The 20,470-nt window shown below is 51.2% G+C and overlaps 1 protein-coding gene across 1 annotated transcript in view; it reads right to left on the reverse strand.

Moving 5' to 3' along the window:
- Window positions 1-115: 115 nt before the first annotated feature.
- Window positions 116-20,470, reverse strand: part of shank2b (SH3 and multiple ankyrin repeat domains 2b) — a gene marked incomplete at both ends in the record, with an annotated part of 94,133 nt that continues 73,778 nt past the window's right edge. Inside the window, 8 exons of the mRNA XM_084475902.1 lie at window positions 116-638; window positions 10,184-12,566; window positions 13,172-13,277; window positions 14,936-15,039; window positions 16,073-16,111; window positions 16,888-16,911; window positions 18,690-18,770; window positions 19,830-19,965. Of these exons, the coding sequence (XP_084332028.1) occupies window positions 116-638; window positions 10,184-12,566; window positions 13,172-13,277; window positions 14,936-15,039; window positions 16,073-16,111; window positions 16,888-16,911; window positions 18,690-18,770; window positions 19,830-19,965 (3,396 nt within the window). The remainder of the gene's footprint in view (window positions 639-10,183; window positions 12,567-13,171; window positions 13,278-14,935; window positions 15,040-16,072; window positions 16,112-16,887; window positions 16,912-18,689; window positions 18,771-19,829; window positions 19,966-20,470) is intronic.

Below are 20,470 nucleotides of genomic sequence, written 5' to 3' on the forward strand. Positions count from 1 at the left end.
CTCTCCCATCACACCCCGTCTCCGGGGTGACGCCAGACGAGGGGGGGGAGGGGGGCGCCCCCCAGCCGATTCTCAGGACCCCTGGCCCCCCCCCGGACCCCCCTCCCCGGGGGGCCTATCTGTCCGTCAGCAGCTTCAGCGCCCGCTCGATGTTCATGCGGTGGCCGACCCGCGTCACGCCCAGGTCGATCAGGTCCTCCTTGCGCAGCGAGGCCAGGTGCGCGCCCTCGATCTCGTTGTCCAGGAAGGCGTGGCGGTGCTCGGCGAGGTTCAGGCTCTCCAGCCAGTCTGCCACGTCTCCTTTGCTCCACAGGTCCACCGGCTTCCCGGCGAAGGGTTTCCCCGACGAGGCAGCGGCGGCCTGCAGGAGGGAGAGCGGCGAGGGCGAGCGGGACGAGCCCCCACAGGAGGAGCCCAGGCTGTAGCCGCCGCCCAGCGGGGGCGTGGCCAGGCCAAAGGCCTCTGTCAGCGTGGGCGAGGCGGACGGCGGCAGCGAGGAGCAGGGGGTGAGCGAGGAGGCACCGGAGTCGGGCGGGCTGCCGGCGCGGGGCTGCTGGTGGGGGGGGGGCGGGAGGCTGGCAGGGGGCGTGGTGCTGAGGCCGGCCGCCGGCCGCGAAGCCGCCTCGTCTGCTGGAGTCCTGCAGGAGACACAGCGGGGGTTAGAGGTCACAGCGGCCCACAGCCTAACCCTAGAGGTCACAGCCTAACCCTAGAGGTCACAGCCTAACCCTAGAGGTCACAGCGGCCCACAGCCTAACCCTAGAGGTCACAGCCTAACCCCAGAGGTCACAGCCTAACCCTAAAGGTCACAGCCTAACCCTAGAGGTCACAGCGGCCCACAGCCTAACCCTAGAGGTCACAGCCTAACCCTAGAGGGCACAGCCTAACCCCAGAGGTCAAGTGCCTCCAACAGCAGAGACAACCTCGATCCAAGAACAGGATGTTGATTTATTATATTTATTATTTACATTTTATTACACGGCTCTCGGCTCTCAATGCTGTGCAATGCTTCGTTCACTTGCATGGGCCTTCCCGACTTCCGGTGATCAATTATTTTTCGATAATTGACCGTTGCTATAATGACCGCTGTCAAGGCAAATGGATTTTTTTGCCTCTGATTCACGTCTTTCGTATCACTCAGCAAGTAGTCCGGTAACTTATCAACCCCAGCGGATTTGGTTGCTAAGCGACGTCAACGTCTTTGGCGGACTATTTCTCTGCTGATCAACACTACGAATGCTGGTAACAAATAAATTGTAAAAAGACCATTTTTTTCGTTTCGGCAAGTAGCCGCGTAATAAGGGGGATAATGTATAGAACGTGGCTGGACGACAACGGATGTTGTATTTATGTTATGGGAAAACATGTTTTGAGTGTATTTTTTGCTTCCACACAACTTTTGCCTTCTCTGTTGTGATGGCGCTAAACATACAGTAGGGGGCGGTATTAGCCTTAGATTGGCCCTGAATAAGGGCCAATGGGTAATATGTCCAGAATTTTGGACTTTGGAATTTTGTTTTTTCCAATTCATACACTAGTGAAGATGTTTATCTAAAAGTTAATTCTGTCCACAACTGAACCAAATAAAGAGTGTTATCATTGATCGCCTCCACGGCTCGAGAGAAGACAGAATATAGGAATCATTTCCTTCTTCACTTCACTGATAACAAATATTAACACTTAGATTTATTTGATGAGTCCAAATGTATCATTACTTATTCATACGTACGGATCGTTTCATCTGGCATATGGAAACGTTTAGCGAAATAAGGGAAACCCAAAGGGACATAGTATCCACTACTCTCAGCGTTCAGCTTCAGGATGGCATGGGTTAGGGTCAGGGTCAGGGTTAGGGTCAGACTCAGACTCAGGGTCAGACTCAGGGTCAGGGTCACGGTCAGTAGAGGTCTGTACCATGACCTGCAGATGTGTGTGAGTTAAATAGGGCTGGTGGGGAAGTATTGGTGATTCATGGCCCCTGAAGTTGATACATGGAGTAATGCCTCAAAAGAAAGCAGTGACCCTAACCACCTCTCATCTTATATATGAGGGACAGACGCACACCGACACAGACACACACACACACCCTCACACAGACACACAAACACACACACACACACACACACACACACACACACACACACACACACACACACACACACACACAGTTCCACCAGGCGTTTGTTTTGATCTACTTATCACTACTATTTTAAAGTTTTCTCTCTCTCAGGTCTGAGACTGGGCAGACATATTCTAATGGCCCACTTTCAATTCATTCAAAAGGGGCCAATCTCCATGTTTTGTATGAGAACGTGTGCTAACCCTAACCCTGATTCCCTTTGTCCTCTCCTATGTGGAGCAGCCCAGGGGCGGCTAAGGAGAAGGGGAAAGTGGTTCTGCCAAAACGAAACTGGGCCATGGTGAAAGCACTTTGCATCATGGGTAAAAAACAGACAAGCAGACAAAAATGGGAACTTACGGCTTTCAGTTGTCAACACCAGCTTTAAGTTTGCCCCCACAGGATGTCAGGGTGGGAAAACAGGATATGGATGAGATGGCATGAGAGAGACAGACATGGTGACACTGTTAGACGTGATATGGACATGGATGTGATGTCACACACACACAGACACACACATCAAAAACAAAGAAGCATAAAAACACACACACACACACAGTGATGTGACAGGGAGGGGGGGTTGCTCCACCCCGTAACCCTAAGTTAACTAGGGTTAGTCAACCCTAGGTTTAGTTAACCGTATTAAGTATTAAGAGTTACCCCCTGGCTGCACTGCATTACTACAGTATCAACAGTTACTGCATCATAACTTTACAGTACGAACAGTCACTGCATCATTACTTTACAGTACGAACAGTCACTGCATCATTACTTTACAGAATGAAGAGTGTCCCCCTGGCTGCACTGCACTACTTTACAGTATCAACAGATACAGCTTCATAACTATTCAATACTCTGGTGTCTTCCCACTGGTCCAGTGTCACCCGGCTGTCGCTACAAGGTGAGGATGGATGTTAATAGCGTGTAATTATTGGACTAATCAGTTCAAGGCCTTCTTTAGCGTCTGACCTTATCCCCACCCTGAGGGCTGGGGTTAGCTAACCACACCAGAGGGGGGGCAGTGCTCTGCGCTGGAGATAATCCACAAACAGCACATTATAAATCACTGCTTCTGCTGATGGAGGGCTTTAGAAATAACCCGTCGGAGCCCGACCGACACGAGGCCTACCGCCTCACGAGGCCCACCGCCTCAAGAGGCCGACGGACACGAGGCTGACGGACACGAGGCTGACGGACACGAGGCTGACCGCCTCACGAGGCCGACCGCCTCAAGAGGCCGACGGACACGAGGCTGACGGACACGAGGCTGACCGCCTCACGAGGCCGACCGCCTCAAGAGGCCGACGGACACGAGGCTGACGGACACGAGGCTGACCGCCTCACGAGGCCGACCGCCTCACGAGGCCGACGGACACGAGGCCCACCGCCTCACGAGGCCGACGGACACGAGGCCGACGGACACGAGGCCCACCGCCTCATGAGGCCGACGGACACGAGGCCGACGGACACGAGGCCGACGGACACGAGGCCGACGGACACGAGGCCGACGGACACAAGGCCCACCGCCTCACGAGGCCGACGGACACGAGGCCGACGGACACGAGGCCGACGGACACGAGGCCGACGGACACGAGGCCGACGGACACAAGGCCCACCGCCTCACAAGGCCGACCGACACGAGGCCGACCGACACGAGGCCGACCGCCTCACAGGGCCCACGGCCTCACGAGGCCGACCGCCTCACGAGGCCCACCGCCTCACGAGGCCGACCGCCTCACGAGGCCCACCGCCTCACGAGGCCGACTGACACGAGGCCGACCGCCTCACGAGGCCCACCGCCTCACGAGGCCGACGGACACGAGGCCCACCGCCTCATGAGGCAGACGGACACGAGGCCGACCGACATGAGGCCGACCGCCTCACGAGGCCCACCGCCTCACGAGGCCCACCGCCTCACGAGGCCCACCGCCTCACGAGGCCGACCGCCTCACGAGGCCCACCGCTTCACGAGGCCGACCGACACGAGGCCGACCGCTTCACGAGGCCGACCGACACGAGGCCGACCGCTTCACGAGGCCCACCGCCTCACGAGGCCGACCAACATGAGGCCGACCGACACAAGGCCGACCACCTCACGAGGCCCACCGCCTCACGAGGCCGACCGACACGAGGCCGACCGACACGAGGCCCACCGACACGAGGCCCACCGCCTCACGAGGCCCACCGCCTCACGAGGCCCACCGACACGAGGCCCACCGCCTCACGAGGCCCACCGCCTCACGAGGCCCACCGCCTCACGAGGCCGACCGACACGAGGCCCACCGACACGAGGCCCACCGACACGAGGCCCACCGCCTCACGAGGCCCACCGCCTCACGAGGCCCACCGACACGAGGCCGACCGACACGAGGCCGACCGACACGAGGCCGACCGACACGAGGCCCACCGCCTCACGAGGCTGACGGACACGAGGCCCACTGCCTCACGAGGCTGACCGGCGCTGCGCCTGGCACTCCGACCTCCATGTTGAGGCAGAGGGACGGTATGTCACTTCCTGTTGACAGCACACCGCTGGAGGCTGCAGCGGACGAGGAGCAGAGCGGCTGATCAGTGGTTCACCCACTGGACGCACCACATCCCTCTGAAGCAGCAACAGCACAGCAGTCTGCGCACGCACACGCACACACACGCACACACACACACGCACGCACGGGCTAGTTTTATTTATAGCACCAAGTCCACACACATAAAAATGCATCCACACACACACAAGCACACACACGTAGAAATGGCCACGTGTACAGAGGCTAGCTGGGTGTGCAAAGTTACGTAACAGTGGCCTACTAAGGCAACATGGCACGTGACCTGTGAAAGGTTGAACTTTGAGGAGGGTTACACTGGCCCTCCTCTCTTTCTCTTTCCCTGTTATACACACAGAGAAAGACACACACACACACACACACACAAACACACACACACCATCCCGACTCTAATCGGACTGACATCATTCCTGCAGGCCCCAAGGCTGCTCTCATCAGCTGGTTGCTAGGCAACCCTTACATCCACAGGCACAACCAACACACGTTCAATCTGAGAGGGATGGAGATTTCAAAAAATAAGAAAAAAAGATTAAAGAAAAACAAACATGCAAGGGAGAACATTGGAATTCTCTTTTAGCATTACTCTAATTCTCACAGTAAGAGAGAGAGAGGCAGGTGGAGAGAGCGAGCAATGAAGAGAGAGAAAGAGATAGAGAGAGAGAGGGAGAGGGACAGGGAGAGGGACAGAGAGAGAGAGCGAGCAATGAAGAGAAAAAGAGAGAGCATGTGTAAATGTAGGCCATCTTCTCTTGTCTCCACTGCTGTCTGTATAATATATATATATATATATATATATATATATAGGTATAAATAATAATATAATATAATAATAATGAGGGCCTGTGAAGCAGGATGTCCGGTACAGTGGAGGTCTCCTCCCGGGGACAGACGACCTTACAGCAGGCTCAGTCTCTGAGTCTCTGTCTCTGAGTCTCTGTCTGTGAGTCTCTGTCTCTGAGTCTCTGTCTGTGAGTCTCTGTCTCTGAGTCTCTGTCTGTGAGTCTCTGTCTCTGAGTCTCTGTCTCTGAGTCCCTGAGTCTCTGTCTCTGAGTCTCTGTCTCTGAGTCTCTGTCTCTGAGTCTCTGTCTGTGAGTCTCTGAGTCTCTGTCTGTGAGTCTCTGTCTCTGAGTCTCTGTCTGTGAGTCTCTGTCTCTGAGTCTCTGTCTCTGAGTCTCTGAGTCCCTGAGTCTCTGTCTCTGAGTCTCTGTCTCTGAGTCTCTGTCTCTGAGTCTCTGAGTCCCTGAGTCTCTGTCTCTGAGTCTCTGAGGGCCCTATCTTGCGCCCGGCGCAATTGACTTTCTAAACCGACGCATGTGTCGTTGCTAGTTTGCACCCGGCGCAAAGCTGATTTTCCCCCGCAGCAACCAGCCACTACACTTGCGCCTGGAGAGGCGTGTCGGCGAAAAGCAGGGGCGTGTTCCGGCGCAAATGATACTTGGTGCTATTTTAGTGATCTAAAAAATGCGCCAATGCAATTGCGCCATTGACCGAAAAATACCTGGTCTCTGGCGGATGGCGCAGTTGTTGTTGCTATTTTGACGTGCCATGGCAGGTCGGAAGTACCACATAGCCTACGCTTACACACACGTAGGCTATACACAGCACAAACATGCTATTAACTATTATTTAATGATTGTGGAAATATTTTTTTCAATAGGGCTGCATGAATGAACATGAATGAAGTATAGTAGGCTATGGCATGCATTAAAATAATAATAATAACAATAATACATTCGAGCAAACTATATTCCAGGCTTCCAAAACAAAATCAAATTTTAGGGTAAATGGTTGGTTAAATGATTTGGGAAAGAACAGCTGATACAGCGGAAAGTTGTACTTTTAAATAAATGCATCTGCAAACACCGTACAACAAACACATATGTTCTTGACACAGACATCGTGTACAAGCCCATTACTTTTAGGATTGATGAGTATTTCATCGTGAGAAAACAGTTTTACCGCGAGTGTTTAAAAGAATGAATGAATGCGGGTGATGCTTGGTGCGCGTGTGTGTGCGCACCCATCTATTTAAACACACGCAAACTAAACACGTAACGCATAATTCAGTCCATGGCGATGTATATTAATGGGGGGACACATGCATATTATGAACACAAGTCGATAACGATAATGTATACAATACTGGTAACAAACAATGTTTGTTAATGTATTGCCGCATATCATTAAATAGACCCACAGTTGCGGCCATCGAGGACCGCGTCCGCATATCATATATGTTTTAAGTTGTCATTTAAGTTTTAAGTTTAAATTTACATGACGAATCAGTGTTTCTGAAGTTGGAGAAGAAAACGCTATTCCATGTGTGAATTATGCCAATTATTTGGCCATAAACTGAGCCATTTGAAGTTTGAAATTCATGTGGTCATACATCTGTCTCAGCGGAGAATGCAAACGCTCTGTCAAACTATCAACTCGCCAAGTCAAATGCGCTGGGTCTTAAGGCTGCCCCACACTACACGATTTTTTAATCTTATGCGTTTTTTGAGTCGGAGTACACCACACATAACCAGAATCGCAGCCGATTTGTTGCTCTCCGATCCTACATAAGATTCGAACACAAGACGGAACACCACACACTATAGGATAATCTTATCCGATTCTCGGCCGTGTAGGCTACGTCATCCAGCACGAGACAAGAGATTGAGAGACAAGAGATTGTAGATCTAGAGCAGCGGTTCCCAAACTTTTTTTCCTGCGCACCCCCTTCTACGTCCCAACCGGGTTGGCACACCCCCAATCCCAACTTCAAAAAGAAGAAAAAAAAAACGCAACAAAGCTTTGTTTTATCGCCATATAAAGACTCATGTTTAATCATGCGCAAATAACCAGAACACGCACATACACAACATCAACAAATATCCAACAAATAGGACAGCCAAGGGACACGACTGACGTGTGCAAGATCTGCTCATGTGTGATACGCGCAATAGACGGGCAGACGACCGATCTACATGACCACTTTATGCGCCTCGCAGAAGTTAATAGTAATGATGATAAACAAAATATCAGCATAGAGCAGGATTGTGAACATTTACAATGTCTCATGACAATTTACATTCTGGTGCTCAAGTGTGATCCGCGCAAAAGACGGGCCGACGACCGATCTACATGACCACTTTATGCCCCTCGCAGAAGTTAATAGAAATGATAAACCAAATATCACAGAGCATAGAGCAGGATTGTGGACGTTTCATGTCTCATGACAATTTACATTCTGGTGCTCATGTGTGATCCGCGCAAAAGACGGGCTGACGATCAATCTACATGACAACTGTTGCGTGTGCACCACGCAGAAGTTAATAGAAATGATGATAAACAAAATATCCCAGAGCATAGAGCAGGATTGTGAACGTTTACAATGTCTCATATCAATTTACAATCTGCAAAATGTGTCCGACTTACTTTTTTTAGTTAGGATATTGATGCTGCGCGCCTCCTATTTGCAACGGAATTTGTTTAAGATATAAAACCATTTAATGGAGCACCTTCGGGTCAGCGTGCATGTGTGCGTGTGTGTGTGTGTGTGTGTGTGTGTGTGTGTGTGTGTGTGTGTGTGTGTGTGCGTGTGTCGCTATTATGTTGACTACACACTCAACATTCCGAAAATATCTATCATGTTGGATAACCCCAATTTTGAGATCGGGTGGCCTTAAGTTTATGAGATTCTATCTTAGAACACTACGGCAGACAGGATAATCTTTCGTCCCGATTCGGCTGCCATGGGAACGCCACCCCGATTCTTGTAAGGGGCAAATCGGCCACGATATCGGGACATTTATCTTGTAGTGTGGGGTCAGCTTTAAAGGGGATGGCAGGTGGAACTCTCATTGGTTTATTGCACGTTACACCCAAAACACACCTACAGGTTTCAGCCCAACCCATTTTAGATTTGCGCCGGGCGCAAAGCTCATTTATCCCGCCGTCATAATAGCAACAGCGCCGTAGAACCGCCCACAAAGTACTTTGACTTTGCGCCTTGACGTCTGCGTTTTAGACCGTCTAATTAGGGCCCTGAGTCTCTGAGTCTCTGTCTCACCGTGTGACCGGTAGACAGTGTTGTGTGTAACGAGTTACAAAGTAAGTAACGTGTAAATTATTTTTTCCGGGTAACACGTTACTACAGAAAATTCGGTAACGAAACGTAGTTCCTTTTTCAATTCGGCGAAACGTTACTTTTCCCAGGGACACATTTGACAGGGATACTGCCTCCTCAGGCAGTCTGCTATTGCACAAGCACACAGGCGCGCTTGCGCAATAGTTACTTCACAAGCTCTCATTCCACACCGTACGAGACAGACGCTGGTAGCATGAAGCTGTCTCTGCATCTCAGACATCACTTATGCAGGCATTTTCCAAAGCCAGTCCTTATGAAAAAGCCAATGGTGGAACAAGATAACAAATGCCGTCACTGATTTTAAAGACATGGTCAAAACACTGGATCCTAGGTACGCGTTACCGTTAGACACCTCCCCTCCCACTGCCTGTCCATCACCACCACTCCTCTGTCTGTCCATCACCACCACCCCTCCCTCTGTCAACTGTCTGTCCATCACCACCACTCCTCCCTCTGTCTGTCCATCACCACCACCCCTCCCTCTGTCTGTCCATCACCACCACCCCTCCCTCTGTCTGTCCATCACCACCACCCCTACCTCTGTCCACTGTCTGCACCCCTCCCTCTGTCCACTGTCTGTTCCATCACCACCACCCCTCCCTCTGTCCACTGTCTGTCCATCACCACCACCCCTCCCTCTGTCCACTGTCTGTCCATCAGTAAGTGCATTTCTGAAATCACAGCATCATCCTGAACAGCATTCCGATGTTGCTGTCATCCAGATGTTAGTATGCACTGAATATGATGAACCTCAAGCCTCCTTTCATTAAAACACTAGTGAAGGAATAAGGAGAACATAGTATATAGTAACATAATATAAAACAGGTCTGATAGGGTATATCACTCACTCCTCAGTGGTAAGGGTTAGGGGGTTAGGGTTAGGTGGTTAGGGTTAGGGTTAGGGGTTAGGGGTTAGGGTAAGGGGGTTAGGGTTAGGGGGTTAGGGGTTAGGGTAAGGGGGTTAGGGGGTTAGGGTTAGGGTTAGGGGTTAGGGTTAGGGTAAGGGGGTTAGGGGTTAGGTTTAGGGTTAGGGGTTAGGGTTAGGTGGTTAGGGTTAGGGGGTTAGGGTTAGGGTAAGGGGGTTAGGGTTAGGTGGTTAGGGGGTTAGGGTTAGGGTTAGGGGATTAGGGCTAGGGGGTTAGGGTTAGGGTTTGGGAGTTAGGGGGTTAGGGTTAGGTGGTTAGGGTTAGGGGGTTAGGGTTAGGGGGTTAGGGTTAGGGGGCTAGGGTTAGGGCTAGGGGGTTAGGGTTAGGGTTAGAGGGCTAGGGTTAGGGGGTTAGGGTGAGAGGGCTAGGGTTAGGGTTTGGGAGTTAGGGTTAAAGGGTTAGGGGTAGGGTTAGGGTTAGGGGCTTAGGAGTAGCAACGTACCTGGAGCCGAACACGCCCCGGCCCCCTGTGGGGGAGTCCAGGCCCTCCGTCCTGGGGGGCCGCTCGCGGTTCATCTGCTGCAGGATGGAGCTTAGCTCGCTGATGACGGTGTTCTTGGGGTCGGGCGTGGCCGGTGGGCTGTGCAGCTCGGCGGGCTGCTCCCCCCACAGCTTGGAGGTCCGTTGTGCGGGTGGGGGGTCGGACCCAGGGGGAGGGGGAGGAGCCTGTGGTGGCGAGCCGAAAGCCTCGGGTGGCTCCTCGATCAGGGCGTCGTGGTAGAGGGACGACCGGTTGATGAGGGGCTTGCCCTTGGGTTTGGGCGGGACGGGGGGGCGGTCCACCAGGAAGGCGTGGCCGTCGGCGTAGAGGCTCTCCAGGTCGCAGAAGCCCCCCTCCGAGGACAGCGTGGAGATGCTGGACACGGTGCTGGTGGTCTCGGCGTGGCCGGGCTCGCCGCTGCTCCGCCCGTCCGCCTCCTCGATACCCGAGTCACCCACGCAGCGCTCGGGGTCGTGGGCCAGCGGGGGGAAGGCGGGGGGCATGCAGTTGGTCAACAAGCCTCGCCGGTGCTGGTCCCCCGGGGGGGGCGGGGCGTGGTACGGCCCCCCGTTCTGCCGCTGCCGCTGGATCATCTCTGCGATGGCGCTGGCCTGGTCGTCGGGGACGTCGATGCTGTTGGCGAACTCCAAAGGCGGGGGGAGCGGCTCAGAGAAGACAAACTCGTCGTCGATGTCCACGGACGCCAGCGGTGGGGGGGGGATCCGGAAGGGCAGCTTCACCGGTTCGTCCAGCGACTCGCCGGCCGCCACGCTCCGCCGCAGGGCCGCCGGCGGGTTGGAGGAGGAGGCGTGGGCCTTGAGGGCACTGGCCTTGTGCGGATGGTTGGGGTCCTTCAGCTCCGCGGGCCGGTCGCTGTCCCGGCCCCCCTCCTCCGCCCTGGGCTCCGTGTGCACCATCAGCAGCCCAGCGGGCAGCTCCTCCACCTCCACCGGCGCGCTCTTCCTCTGCTCCAGCTTCTGGTGCTGCCTCTCCTCCCGTGCCCCGTCAGTCTCGTACTTCTGCTCCGTCATCTGGCGCCGCAGCCCCCCGCGGCCCCCCCGGCCCGCCCGGCCCATGGTGGCGGTCCCCATGGAGCCGAAGCCCGCCTCCATGCCCGAGCGCAGCTTGGTGTCGATGAACAGCGGCTGGATGAGCTCGGCATTGGAGGGCTGGGAGGGGAGGGACTGGGGTTCTGTCCTGGGGGGCGAGGGGGCCGGGCTCTGGTGGCCGTGCTGCTCCTTCATGGCGCGGTCCCGGGCGGCGAGGGCCAAGGCGAGGGGGGAGTTGGGATCCAAGGGTTTCCCGGTGACGGGGTGGAGGTAGGTCCCAGGGGCCCCGTTGTGGCTCTTCGTGGCCGGGAGGCTGACGGGGCTGTCCAGGTGGGGGCACTGGCCGGTCCGGGTGTTCAGCGGCTCCCGGACCACCGTGGGCTCAGGGCTGCTGAAGTCTGTCAGGTTGCCGCTGCCGCCGCCCACAGGGCGTCCCAGCTGGATGGAGAGGGGGGGCGCCAAGGCCCTCCGCAGCCGCTCGTCGCTGAACATGCCCTCGTCGATGGAGCGGGACGGGCGCAGGCGGGGGGTGGGGGTGGGGCCTCCCTCGTCGCCCACGTCGATGGACTGGAACGCCGTCGAGTTCTTTCTGGCCTCCAACCTCTTCTCTCGGTCCCTCACCGCCCCGGCGATGGCGGCGGCAAAGGGGTTGCTGAGCGAGAGGGAGTCCCCGGGCCGCAGCCCGCCGCCCCCGGCGGTCGTGAGGGGGGGGTGCTCGGGGGTGGTGGGCTCGATCTCCATGCTGCTGCCCTGGCTGCTCTTGCCGCTGCTGCTGGTGGACGGCTCCTTGATGATGATGGTGGGGATGGGGATGGAGGAGCAGGTCCGCTCGCTGGGCGTGGAGGGCATGGAGGCCGGCCCGGACGTGCCCTTGTGGCTGCTCTTCTCGGGGCTGTCCTCCACGTTGGGCTGCTTCACCAGCATGCCCTTCCTCCTAGCGGGCTTGGCGGGCACATACAGGTTCTTGCCCACCTCGGAGTACGGGTTCTCCGGCACGGGCGCACGCCCTCGTAGCCGGGTGCTCTCGAACTGCTCCGAGCTCTGCCGGTAGTAGCCACGCCGCAGGGTGCCGGCGTCCCGGCCCATGGTGCTCACGGCGTTGGCGTTGTGCGTGAACCCGGGCCGGGTGCCGTAGCCTCGCAGGGTCTGGCTGGTGGGGGCGTTGTAGGCGGGGGGGGAGGGGGGGGAGATGGCGGGCGGAGGGGGGATGTCCTCCGAGGTGTCCGGCATAGAAAGACTGCGGGAGAACTTGAGCGATGGCGGCGTGAGGAAGCCGAGCGTCTCCTCCTCGGTCCCTGGGGGGGGAGGAGGAGAAGGGAGGGGGAGGGAGGGGGAGGGAGGGGGAGAGAGGGGAACAATATGCGGACCAGGAGACGTTCTTTAAAATTGAAACACATAAATGTATCTTTTTTAAATCCACGTCTCTGTTCTGCTACCCTGCCACTAATCCAACCAGACACTTTGACACAAGGGGGCTTTAGATCACCAGCAGCAGCCAGCAGGTCCACTGGAGCAGCCAGGAGTTCAGGGCCGTGCTCAGGGGAACGTAGGTATCGATTGAGGGAAGAGGATCCATTTATTCTGCCATCTTTTTCAACTCACCAGCATCTCAAGACCTTTTGGCAATAGGAAATGATTAGGGAAACATTTCCCCAAATATGTTCAGAGTGCTTATATTGTAGTTCTCACAATACGTTCTGGCCAGGGGTTATGGAGAATCAAATGGGCTGTGAGAAACATTAGCACCATGGCCCAGTAGTGGAGCCTGAACGATGGGATAAAGGAGGCTGCCTAATGACCTCAAATGGCTCGCCTTGAAGCAGACTGAGCAGCTTTCTCCAGATCACTTTCATTAGAATCCATTTTGTGAAACAGAAAACACACACTGTGGATATCATACCTATGGACTTCTGTTTCTTGATGGTGCCCTTGGCAGGTATTCCCAGCAGACCCCCCGGCACCGTGGGGGGTGCCACCGCCACCCCCTGGCGGTCGTGGTACAGAGACTGGAACACAGAGGTGCTGCTGCTCATTTCATTGATCTTTTTAAGAGATTTGCAGGTAGGAATCATAATGACTTGGTCACTAATTGCCTAATTGACTGATCAGAAGTTATCTCTATGTGAGCTCAGATCTGGTGTGAGGGGTGTGGGTGTTGGTGGTGTGGGTGTGGGTGTGAGGGTGAGGGTGTGAGGGGTGTGGGGGTGTGGGTGTGTGGGTGTAAGGGGTGTGGCTGGTGTGAGGGTGAGCACTGTAAAAACGATAACTTAAAATTGCTGGTCTTAAAAGGATTTTTACATTGAGTAAACATAAAACTACAAGTTGCACTGTAAACTATTTATTTGAGCTGTTTCAACTAACTTCCAAACGTTCCTGGTTAAAAGTTGATCTCACTCCATAAACTGAGTTGGCAAAATAAACAAATATGAATTGAATCCTATGGTTCCAACATCCCATGCTATGTTAGCGCCCGGAGGTGGTGGAATAGGTGGTTGATTTCATGCATGGTATTATTTCACTCCTCCCCTGTCCCTCTTAAAGTGCTTGGGCCTGGTTTTGCTGTGGGACAGGAGGTCCGGAGACTGGTGGGCGAGAGGAGTGGTAGGCCTAGTGTGTATGAGTGTTGGTTGGAGATAGCTGGTGGTGGTTGAGTTTTTGTTGTTTTTGGTTGTTTCTACTTGGTTATTGATTGATTTATTTTGATTGGTTTGATTGTTTCTTTGCTACAGAATCCCATCTAGGTGGGCTTCTGTTTTAAGGGGGGGATGTGATGACCCAGGTGGGTCTTTGACCCCGCCCCTGCTGTTTGTATGCCTGTGTTGCTCTCCCTACTAATTAGGAGATTGTCGGCAGCTGTGGGTTGGACCGGGCCGCAGTATATAGAGCCTGCCCAGACAACAGACCTGGATTCTCCCTCCTCCAGGCATTTCATTTCCTTTGTTCATAACACATGGACTGCTCTTCGCATTACATTTTTGGTTACTTTCATTTATACTGACTTGCATCACACTTCTTATTATATTTATTTCAAAATAAATTCTTTATTGTTGTTGAAACAGTGTGGTCTCCCCAGTTTATGTTGCATGCATAGAGTCAGCATGTCACATATGGGATCCTATGAATCCTATGGCATCCTAAGTTTTAAAGCTGTTTATTACCCTCATGGTGAAAAATTAACATGCAAAATTGTTTAAAATGAAAAAGCTGTTTTTTTGTCCATTAGTGTAATTGCTAATAGTATTTCCTTTGTAAGAAAAACTCAAAATGGATGTTTTTACACATGAATGATTCAATATAATATTGACTTAGAATTCTTAGTGTGTACAACTAGATTTCTGAAACTTTCATTGTTATGAAAGACAAGTTAGGTGGGTAATATTTTCTTCAAAACGTAGAAGTTTGAGTTGACATGAAAACCCAAAAATCCTGTGCAGACAGTTTCCTTGAAATTTCAAGTTGAATTAACTTTATATTTTTTATAGTGAGGGTGTGGGGGTGAGAGTATGGGTGGTGTGGGGATGTGAGGGTGTGGGGGTGTGGATGTGGGTGTGGGTGTGGGGGGTGTGGGTGGTGTATGGGTATGGGTATGAGAGTGTGGGGGTGTGAGAGCGTGGGGGTGGGTGTGTGAGTGTGGGGGTGGGTGGTGAGGGTGGTCTGGACTCACGTTCATCTCAGAGGTCACCAGGCATCGGCTGGAGGGGCGTGGTTTGATGGTGGCCACCTTCATGTCGGGGTTCTTCTGCGCTGGCTGGGCCTCATCCACCTTGTCTGAAACGAGAGGCGGGGCCACAAGGTGAGGCGGGGCCACGAGGTGAGGCGGGGCCACGAGGCAGCAGCTTTAAGAGGAGATCACGGCCAGACGCAAGCCATTCAATCTCTTATTCCCCCTCATGTTCAGAGTGCTAATGAGCGGCCTTCAGCCTGAAGCCGTGCAGCTCTTTAAAACAGCCGTCAAAGCAGCAGCACCAACGTACGGGTGGTCCCCGACCAGCGAGCTCAGATCTGCCAATGCCGCCTTATCTCCCAGATGGGGATAGGGTTAGGGTTAGGGTTAGGGTTAGGGTCAGGGTTAGGTTCTCAGTGTGGCTACAGTGGCCTGTGTTAGGGTTAGAGTTAGGGTTAGGGTCTCAGTGTGGCTACAGCGGCCTGTGTGCTGCTGAATAGGGTTAGGGTTAGGGTCTCAGTGTGGCTACAACAGCCTGTGTGCTGCTGAATAGGGTTAGGGTTAGGGTCTCAGTGTGGCTACAACGGCCTGTGTGCTGCTGAATAGGGTTAGGGTTAGGGTTAGGGTCTCAGTGTGGCTACAGCGGCCTGTGTGCTGCTGAATAGGACGTTTCTGAGGGTTAGGGTTAGGGTTAATGTTATTAAGACGAGTATAAACTAATTGTATAGCAAACAACGTATAATAATAGTAAAAATAAAATACATACATATATATAAATCAACTCGTAACAATAATAAATATACATTTACAGTATATTGATATGCTCTCTGTCCTCTACAGTAAGATATCAATGATACACAAAACGCCAGCAAACGTCGCAACCAAACGATGTTTGGAGGCGTGATTTAGGGCGTGGTTTACGGGCGTGGTGTAGGGCAGTGATTGGCAGATCTAAACTTCCCTGTGGTTTGTGATGACGTTATCAGAGAGAGCCTGCTTTTGTTGTTATGGTTTAAGTCCTATTTTTAATCTCAGAGAAGCTACATGCTACTCAGAGAAGCTACATGCTACTCTGAACTAGCCTGGTTAGCCCCCCCCAGCCTGCAGGTGGTGCTCATGCACTGGGCTCATGTTTACTTAGAGTGACTTGGAAAACAATCCTCTTCTTCTGTGTATCTAAATACAAGAGGGGAAGGGAGGAGAGGGGATCATTACCAACAGTGTACACACACACACACACACATGTACGCACACACACAAGCATGTAGGTACACACAGTGTACACACACACACACACACACACACACACACACACACACACAAACATGCACGCACACACAAACATGCACACACACACACACACACACACACACGCACACGCATACACACACACACACACACACACACACACACACACACTCACATCTAATGCTTTCTATCAATCTTTCAGAACCTCTCTCCTATGTATCCCTCAGACCTATCGGGGGATGTGCGATACAGTTGCCCTGGAAACATAGCTATGAGTAAAGGCATCTGTGAATATTCCAAGTTACACACACAAACATACACACACATACACAGACACACATGATCACATGGCAGCCGACATGAAGTCCTAAAGAGTTAGTGTGGAGAAGGGGTGGAGCAACAGCTCTCAGTCCTTATGAAGGACAGTCGCAGGATCTCTTGTGTGTACATTAGAAAGTAACATGGAAATGAGTCCTGTCCAATCATTAGAGAGATCAGTGACACCAACACGTTTACATTCCAGACGACAACATTCATCATGCACGTCCAGAGAACGGAACATCAGAGCATTCCTTCATGCAAATACCGTCCAGATCGGAGACATCCTCTGGACTAGAACAGGAACAACACAGTGAGAACACACAGCAAGCTTCATACGCTGTGTTGAATCATGTTGACATTAAAACATGCAAACAGCCACTCACCACCTTTCTTTTTCCTCAGCGTGGCTACGGGGTAGAAGAAGAGGGTGAGGCTCTGCTCACCAACAGCAGTGCTGCTCAACAGGACGGCCTAAATGACAGCTACATGCTAGATGCTAAGCAATAGTTGGAGCCAAAGACAGAACCGGTGCTGAGTGAGTCCAAACATTCTGCTTTACCACGAGGCCTTCACCACCAACCCTCAGTGAGTTCACTCTACAGCCCAGGATGAGTGAGGGGTGAGGAGTGAGGAGACGGACCTATCCCTCCTTCAGACCTCAGGCTGTTATCAGAGTAACGTATGGTTCCATGTCTTTAATATCAGTTAGAATTGTAAACAGATCATTAGAGCGGGACCTGTCACCTCTCATAAGGGCTCTCCATGCTGCTAGTGTTGAATGGGAGGAGCCATGAACTGAACCCTCAACAACGGGCCTCCCAGGCTCCTCCCACCTCTACGGCCTCCCAGGCTCCTCCCACCTCTACGGCCTCACAGGCTCCTCCCACCTCTACGGCCTCACAGGCTCCTCCCACCTCTACGGCCTCCCAGGCTCCTCCCACCTCTACGGCCTCCCAGGCTCCTCCCACCTCTACGGCCTCCCAGGCTCCTCCCACCTCTGCGGCCTCACAGGCTCCTCCCACCTCTCCGGCCTCTACAGCCTCAATGTCCTGACTGCTGTCAGGGGAATCAGGAAGCAATCTACCGCCGCACACAGAGGTCACTAGGTCTCTGTAAGACTTACCATGTGAAAACCCATGCACACACACACACTATACACATACACAATCTCACTGACAGACACATCACGCAAGCACACGCACACAACACCACCTCCACACTCTCAACACCATGCATCATGAATGCTTATGTACATTGATGCCATATTTATGATTGCTTTGCTCCCTGTTTCTATGGCAACAGCCCAAGGGGGTATCTTTAGACACAGAGTCCCTCATGCGAGATAATGGTGATGACATCATAGATGACTGAGGAAAATAAAACTGAAGCATTATACCAACGGCTAACCTACAAGCACAAGCTTAATGAGATGCGTGTGATGCAGCGACTGACAGCCAATGGGGGACTGGTATGAGAACCAGACGCAGGCTACACAGAGATCCTGCTTACCTTTATCCACTGTGGTCGGACAGCCAATGAGAAGCGAGGACATGAAGAAGAGGTTAAAGGCAAGATGTTAGAGGTTAGAAGTTAGGGTTAGAGGATTGAAGTTAGAGGTTAGTGGTTAGGGGAAGAGGTTAGAGGTTAGGGTTAGAGGTTAGAGGTTAACAATTAGGGTTAGCGGTTAGAGGTTAGGGTTAGATGTTAGGGTTAGAGGTTAAGGTTAGAGGTTAGGGTTAGATGTTAGAGGTTAGGGTTAGATGTTAGATGTTAGAGGTTAGGGTTAGATGTTAGAGGTTAGGGTTAGAGGTTAAGGTTAAGGTTAGATGTTAGAGGTTAGGGTTAGAGGTAAGGGATAGATGTTAGATGTTAGAGGTTAGGGTTAGATGTTAGAGGTTAGAGGTTAGGGTTAGAGGTAAGGGATAGATGTTAGATGTTAGAGGTTAGGGTTAGAGGTTAAGGTTAGAGGTTAAGGTTAGAGGTTAGGGTTAGAGGTTAAGGTTAGAGGTTAAGGTTAGAGGTTAGGGATAGATGTTAGATGTTAGAGGTTAGGGTTAGAGGTTAGGGTTAGAGGTAAGGGATAGATGTTAGAGGTTAGAGGTTAGGGTTAGAGGTAAGGGATGGTTAGGGTTAGAGGTTATAGGTTAGAAGGGAGCTGAGGTTAAGACACTACCCTAACCCTTACCCAGTTCTTCCAGTTCAGAGGTCATCGACTTGGAGCGCATGGAGAGGGCGGTGGTGGGGGCTCTCTTTGGAGGAGGAGGGGCTGAGGACAGACAGACAGTTATAGTATATATAATAGTATAATAGTATAAAGGTTACCTCTAACAGTTAATATAGTACTTATAGTATATATAATAGTATAATAGTATAAAGGTTACCTCTAACAGTTAATATAGTACTTATAGTATATATAATAGTATAATAATATAAAGGTTACCTCTAACAGTTAATATAGTACTTATAGTATATATAATAGTATAATAGTATAAAGGTTACCTCTAACAATTAATATAGTACTTATAGTACATATAATAGTATAAAGGTTACCTCTAACAATTAATATAGTACTTATAGTAATATATATATATATATATATATATAATAGCATAATAGTGTAAAGGTTACCTCTAACAGTTAATATAGTACTTATAGTAATATATATATATATATATATATATATATAATAGTATAATAGTATAAAGGTTGACTCTTAACAGTTAATATAGCACTTATAGTAATATATATATATATATATATATATATATATATAATAGTATAAAGGTTACCTCTAACAGTTAATATAGTACTTATAGTAGGGATGCACCGAAATGAAAATTCTTGGCCGAAACCGAAAACTGAAAATGAGGAAACCAAGGCCGAAAACCGAAACACAGAAATAAATTATTATGCCAATTATTAGTAGGCCTACCATTGCATTAATAGCTATGACTGTGTACTAACCTCACTAAAATCAAGGCATTGCAATTCAAAGAATAAATCAATTACAATTATTATATATATATTATATATATTATATATATTATATATATATATATATATATATATAAAATAGTATAATAGTATAAAGGTTACCTCTAACAGTTAATATAGTACTTATAGTAATATATATACGTATATAATAGTATAAAGGTTGACTCTAACAGTTAATATAGTACTTATAGTAATATATATATATAATAGTATAATAGTATAAAGGTTACCTCTAACAGTTAATATAGTACTTATAGTAATATATATATATATATATATATATATATATATAATAGTATAATAGTATAAAGGTTACCTCTTGCGGCGGTACCTTTTTTGCGGGCCGTGTCATCGGGCTCCGGGCTGCGGCTGACTGTCACCACCTTGATGAGCAGCCGGTCGCTGCCCACACGGATCATGTTGACCACCTGCCTGTGGCCCACCTTCACCACGCTCACCTGGTTCACCTGCACACACACACACACACACACACACACACACACACACACACACACACACACACACACACACACACACACACACACACACACACACGTCATCATCATTCCCTTCATTTTTAAACAGCCTGATCCCCGTTTTCAAATCAGATCGACTGAGAGACTGGTGGGCTGGTTGGCTGTTGTCTGTCTGGTTGGCTGTTGTCTGTCTGGTGGGCTGTTCTCTGTCTGGTGGGCTGTTGTCTGTCTGGTGGGCTGTTCTCTGTCTGGTGGGCCGTTGTCTGTCTGGTGGGCCGTTGTCTGTCTGGTTGGCCGTTGTCTGTCTGGTGGGCCGTTGTCTGTCTGGTTGGCCGTTCTCTGTCTGGTTGGCCGTTGTCTGTCTGGTGGGCCGTTGTCTGTCTGGTGGGCTGTTGTCTGTCTGGTGGGCCGTTGTCTGTCTGGTTGGCCGTTCTCTGTCTGGTGGGCCGTTGTCTGTCTGGTGGGCCGTTGTCTGTCTGGTGGGCCGTTGTCTGTC

This window comes from Micromesistius poutassou (assembly GCF_964030765.1).
Source record: "Micromesistius poutassou genome assembly, chromosome: 12".
NCBI classification, from domain to species: Eukaryota; Metazoa; Chordata; class Actinopteri; order Gadiformes; family Gadidae; genus Micromesistius; species Micromesistius poutassou.